Source organism: Lycium ferocissimum, chromosome 1 (genome assembly GCF_029784015.1).
Source record: "Lycium ferocissimum isolate CSIRO_LF1 chromosome 1, AGI_CSIRO_Lferr_CH_V1, whole genome shotgun sequence".
Classification (NCBI taxonomy): Eukaryota; Viridiplantae; Streptophyta; class Magnoliopsida; order Solanales; family Solanaceae; genus Lycium; species Lycium ferocissimum.
The window spans coordinates 13,081,487-13,086,527 of NC_081342.1; the positions used below are offsets into that span (position 1 = coordinate 13,081,487).

The 5,041-nt window shown below is 33.7% G+C and overlaps 1 protein-coding gene across 1 annotated transcript; it reads right to left on the minus strand.

Moving 5' to 3' along the window:
- Window positions 1-3,192: 3,192 nt before the first annotated feature.
- LOC132048821 (ethylene-responsive transcription factor RAP2-3-like) lies at window positions 3,193-4,495 on the minus strand. The gene is made up of 2 exons (XM_059439508.1): window positions 4,163-4,495; window positions 3,193-3,823 (listed from the first exon to the last, which is right to left on the minus strand). Exons 1-2 carry the CDS (start codon window positions 4,329-4,331, stop codon window positions 3,228-3,230), a joined length of 765 nt encoding a protein of 254 aa, XP_059295491.1. The 5' UTR covers window positions 4,332-4,495; the 3' UTR covers window positions 3,193-3,227.
- Window positions 4,496-5,041: the final 546 nt, after the last annotated feature.

Consider the following 5,041-nt stretch of genomic DNA (forward strand, 5'->3'; position numbering starts at 1 on the left):
TGAAAATCATATTTCAAAGACATAAAAGCCAATATTTCATCATATCAACATACGAATTCCAAGAAACGAATAAAGTCATAAACATGCTCGGATTGCGAGAATAGTAATTTATCGAGGCTCGTGTCATAGCCTGTTGTAACTAAGGCATGCCAAAGAAGAAAGAATTGGGCTTTACATACCTCGTACGCACTCAACGCTAGCTCAAACTCAAGATAAATCCGACCTACGTCTCGGGCTGCCCAAGGTCTACAAACAAGTCATAATATGCCAAACATTAGCTAGAGACATTTGGGCATTAAATTCCATTATAGCCCTTAATTATGCTGAGAAATTTGGCGGCATTTCCCCGTAAATAGGCCAACCCCGAGAATTTAACTCGGCGAATCAACAATAACAACAACAACAACCAACCTAGCAACATTAATAATCAATCCGAAAGGCTGATACAACATGAATAACTCTTTTCCATCATTCAACAACATTCCATAAATTCAATTCAACAGGCACCTTCAAGCCAACATCGACGCTTACACATTCAAATACTAACCCGAACCCATACCAACAATATTTAAAGACATTCTAAGCAATTCATATAACATTTCAAACCTTCCAAATAACACTCCCACTCACTTGAAACTGCACAAACCCGAGAACACCTCCATAACTCATCCTCACTTCCAAATCATGATTTGCACCAACAATTCACATTCTAACAATGCTATTCTCATCAATATACAAATTACATTAAATGTACAATAACCTCCAAATCAGTCCGCAACAATTACAACATCAATTTGAGTCGTTAAACATTCATTTCCAACATAGAATTCATAACGACGACGACTAAAACATTAAGCGATATTAATTCATTTCTTGTCACATAAATGGCCTACATTAAGCCAACACCTCCTGACATATATGTAGATGATTCTCATTCATTTCTTCACACTACAATGATCATAACATACTAACTAGACCTTAATTCATTGTGTTCTTCAACACAACACAACACACATACACTTCACGGCTAAGCCTCATACACATGGCCTCAATTCCAACTTACTATATTTCATGATTTTCATCCATTTTAACATACTACAACATGCATACAACCTTTATAACACATAAAACATAATCAATTCTTACCTTTCTTCTTTCAACTTCACACTAGGCTAGGGTTTGCAATTGGCACAACGAACGATTGGATGACCCGAACAACACTTCCACGCTACTTAGGGACCTCAAATTAGTGGATTTGTACCAAGGAAATATTTTTAGAATGACTTGAATGGAAGTTGAAAAATTAAGGTTCTTGGCCGAGAGCCATGGTTGATGGTTCTTCAACTTCTATTTTTTTTCTAAGTGTTGGAAATGAGTATAGATGACTTAGAAGTCATCTTTTAAGCCTCGAGAATCAAATGTGTCCTCTCGCCCCGCATGTGTTGGACCAATTAAAATTGTCCACCAAATTGTGTGGGGCCAACCTGCCTACACACGGCCACAACAAGAAAAAAAACATGATTTTCAACTTCCATTAATTCCAATTTTGGTCCCAAATTTTCCTAATTGTTCCATACCAACAAATTCATGAACAACTTATGTCTCAAAATAAAATCGAAGGTCAAAAGTCTCGACTTTGCATCCGGAATGGTTTTGGCCCTAACTTATCATAGTTAAACCAAATTGTCCTTGTACGAAATACGGGACATAACATATCCTTACGGTTCAAGTATCAACCGTGGCTTCGAAGTACATTTAGCCAAGGAAGACGAAGAAATTGGAGACCATAGACATTCATTATCAGGCTTTTAGCTTGCAAGTGTGTGTGTGCGTTCGCGATTGGATTAGATCGGAGCGACGTGAACAAACTTAGAAGCGGAGGAAGGCGAAGAGGAAGAAATTGAAGATTTGATAGCTAGTGGACCGGACCAAATGGAAGACTTTGAAGATATTTCCATGACCGAATAATGTGGAGGAAATTAACGAAATGGTTCAAAATTGGTGATTTTATTATTCGACTATTTCTATACTACTCATGTATTATTTGCAAGTTAAAAAAAACTACAACTTGCAAATAAATGTTATCCAAGAATGAATAAAATATATGGCTCATTGAGCTTTCTTCATTTACTTGTGTTCATATTTTTACTTTTATAAAGTTAGGAATATACCTAAAATATACTAAGAATATACTTAAATTAAAAACTAGAAAGTTATATACTTGAAAAATAACTAAAATATACTAAGAATATACTTATAATATATATATATATATATATATTATAAGTATATTCTTAGTATATTTTAGTTATTTTAGTTATATATATATATATATATATATATTAAGTTATACATATATATAAGTTATATATAACTTAAACATATTTATATATATTAAGTTATATAACCTAAGTATACCGTACATATATTGATATATATATAAGTATATTCTTACTATATTTTAGGTATATATATATATATATATATGTATATATATATATACGAATTTATAAACTTAGAAAACAATTAAGCTACAAAATAACATAAGTTATAATATATAAGTTATAAGTATATATAGTATACTTAAATATATATATATATATATATATATATATAAGTTATAAGTATATATATAAGTTATAAGTATATATGTATACACGTATATTCGTATATATATAATTAGTCGGTAAATATTTAAACTTTACTTATAAACTTGTATAACATATGTAAATATACCTACAATATACTAATAAATACTATAATATATATATATATATATATATATATATATATATATATATATATATATATATATATATATATATATATATATAATACAAAAAACAAAAACAAAAAAAGGTTTTGAAGCTTTTTAACTGACCGGTTCCCGGTTTGAGGTTTCAAACATGAAACCGGAACAGAAAGCTTGCTCCGGTTTTTTAACCGAACCGGCCGGTTTCTAACCTTCACGGGCGATTCGGCTTCCGGGTTAAACCCGGATTAACCACTTACCTCTAGATATGATTTTTAGTTGTCACAACTTACTACATACAAACTAATGATGACCTGGATTGTGCTTAAATGAAGCAGTGAAGATTCGTATAGTCGAATCCAATTTGTTCGAGATTGAGTCATCGTTGTTGTTACTACTACTCACTACATAGAGACATTAGACAAAAAAGGGATAAAAAAAAAAAAAATCAAACTTCAATATTATAGTAACTAGTTTATGGACACTGTTGAGCTGCATCATCGAAACTCCAAAGGTCCATCGGGCCACCGCCCACAACGCCTTCCACCACCGGATTCACCGTCGCCGCCACTGATTGCCCATCAACATAAGGTATCTCATAAAACTTCATCAATGACTCGTAAGGCATCAACTCCTCAGACAATTTCAACACTTCGTTATTCTCTGCTTTTTGCTCCTCACATGAAGTACTTTTGTTAGCTATAATTGGATATTCCATAACAGGTTCATTGTTTTCGACCGAGTAAAAGCCATAACAGTTAGTATTTGACTGGTCATTAGATGTCGTATCATAGGATTCGTAACCAATGTCAATACGAGGTTGTTGATAACTGTAGTGATAATCATCCTCGTTGGGGAAATTAACTTTGGCTTTTTTACCCCTGATTTCACGAGCTTCTTTGTCATAAGCTCTAGCAGCTTCTTCAGCAGTGTTGAAAGTACCTAGCCAAACCCGGACACCTTTTCTCGGGTCACGGATTTCAGCTGCCCATTTACCCCATGGACGCTGTCGGATTCCCCTGTAAAGATTCCTCCTTTGCCTCTTCTTGGTTTTCTGGATCTGCTCACTACCTGTTTCGTAGAAATGCATAAGTGAACTTAAAAATCTGTCACTTTTTCGCAAGTTTCACACTCTATATCAATCGTTCTTCCAACTATCACCATCTATATATTAAAAATACTTAGTTAAGTAGATAGTGATAATTCAGGTAGAAAAAAAGAAAGCTGATAGTTAGTCTAGTCAAACTTAGCTGCTAGTTATTCTAGTCAAGCTTCGAGGTGTGTTTTGATACCTAATTAGTGATAGTTTAAGTAGAAAAAAGGGCAAAACTCAGGAAAAAATAATAGTTCAGGTGTGTTTTTACTAATTAGCTTAAAAAAACATGCATAAGCTCAGGTTTAATTCATTACCTCTAGAGGGTTGAGCTCGTTGGTTCTTGGAAGGAACATTTTCGGTGGAGAGTGGCTTTGAAAATGAAGAATTTAGCCAGAAATCTGCAGAACTTGGCCATAAGTCGGTAGATGACAAACGGCGGTCACGGCGAGGAATGATATCAGCAAGAATTGCACCACCACACATTTTAGTGTAGTTAAAACTCTTTTTTCTTTCTTAAAATGGCAGAAACAAAAGATTGATTTGGAAATGAAAAGGGATTTTGATTATTTTTATGAAGGTCGAGTTGTTTTTTGTATAACAAGAGAGATGTGTAGAGAAGTTTGGTTTTGGGTGTGTAGAGAAAATAGGAGGGCCAAGATGTATTTATAGTGTTGGGGGAGGAGCTATAGCTTTGTGGTTGGTCACAGCTCCAAGCGCTGAACTTTCGTGCCGTTTACCTTTTCTTTGGGTTCTTTGTATCCCTTACTGTTAATTTGGATTTACTTGCTGAACAAGTTGGTAAAGATATCCAAGGAATAAAAAAAAAAAAAAAAAGTTCACAAAATAATCTAGATAAAAAATAATCTCTATACCTGCGAGAGATGGTCGTGTTGATTGAGCAAGTGATCTCCCAATTAGGATGGGGGTCTCAAATTCAAAACACACTGCATGCTTTCTCGTCAAGCTGGTCACACGGGACTTGCGTAATGCAGTTTATCTCTTTTATATGATTTGTGAGCTATATAATGGAGTGCGGTTTATCTTTTTCGTACCCGAAGAATAGCAGTTGCATATTCCCTAATCAATAAAAAATAAAAATAACAATTTTGATATAAATTTGGTCATCGAAATTAGTAAACATAATTTCGGTAAATATTTAAAATTGTTTTATCTCGCGTTTTGTTAGAATTTTT

Bases quoted from the DNA above. Each gene is read 5' to 3' on its own strand.
- LOC132048821 (XM_059439508.1), bottom strand. From the start codon at position 4,331: ATGTGTGGTGGTGCAATTCTTGCTGATATCATTCCTCGCCGTGACCGC. The intron at 3,824-4,162 runs GTAATGAATTAA...TCTACGAAACAG, and splicing joins ACGAGCTCAACCCTCTAGAG to GTAGTGAGCAGATCCAGAAA.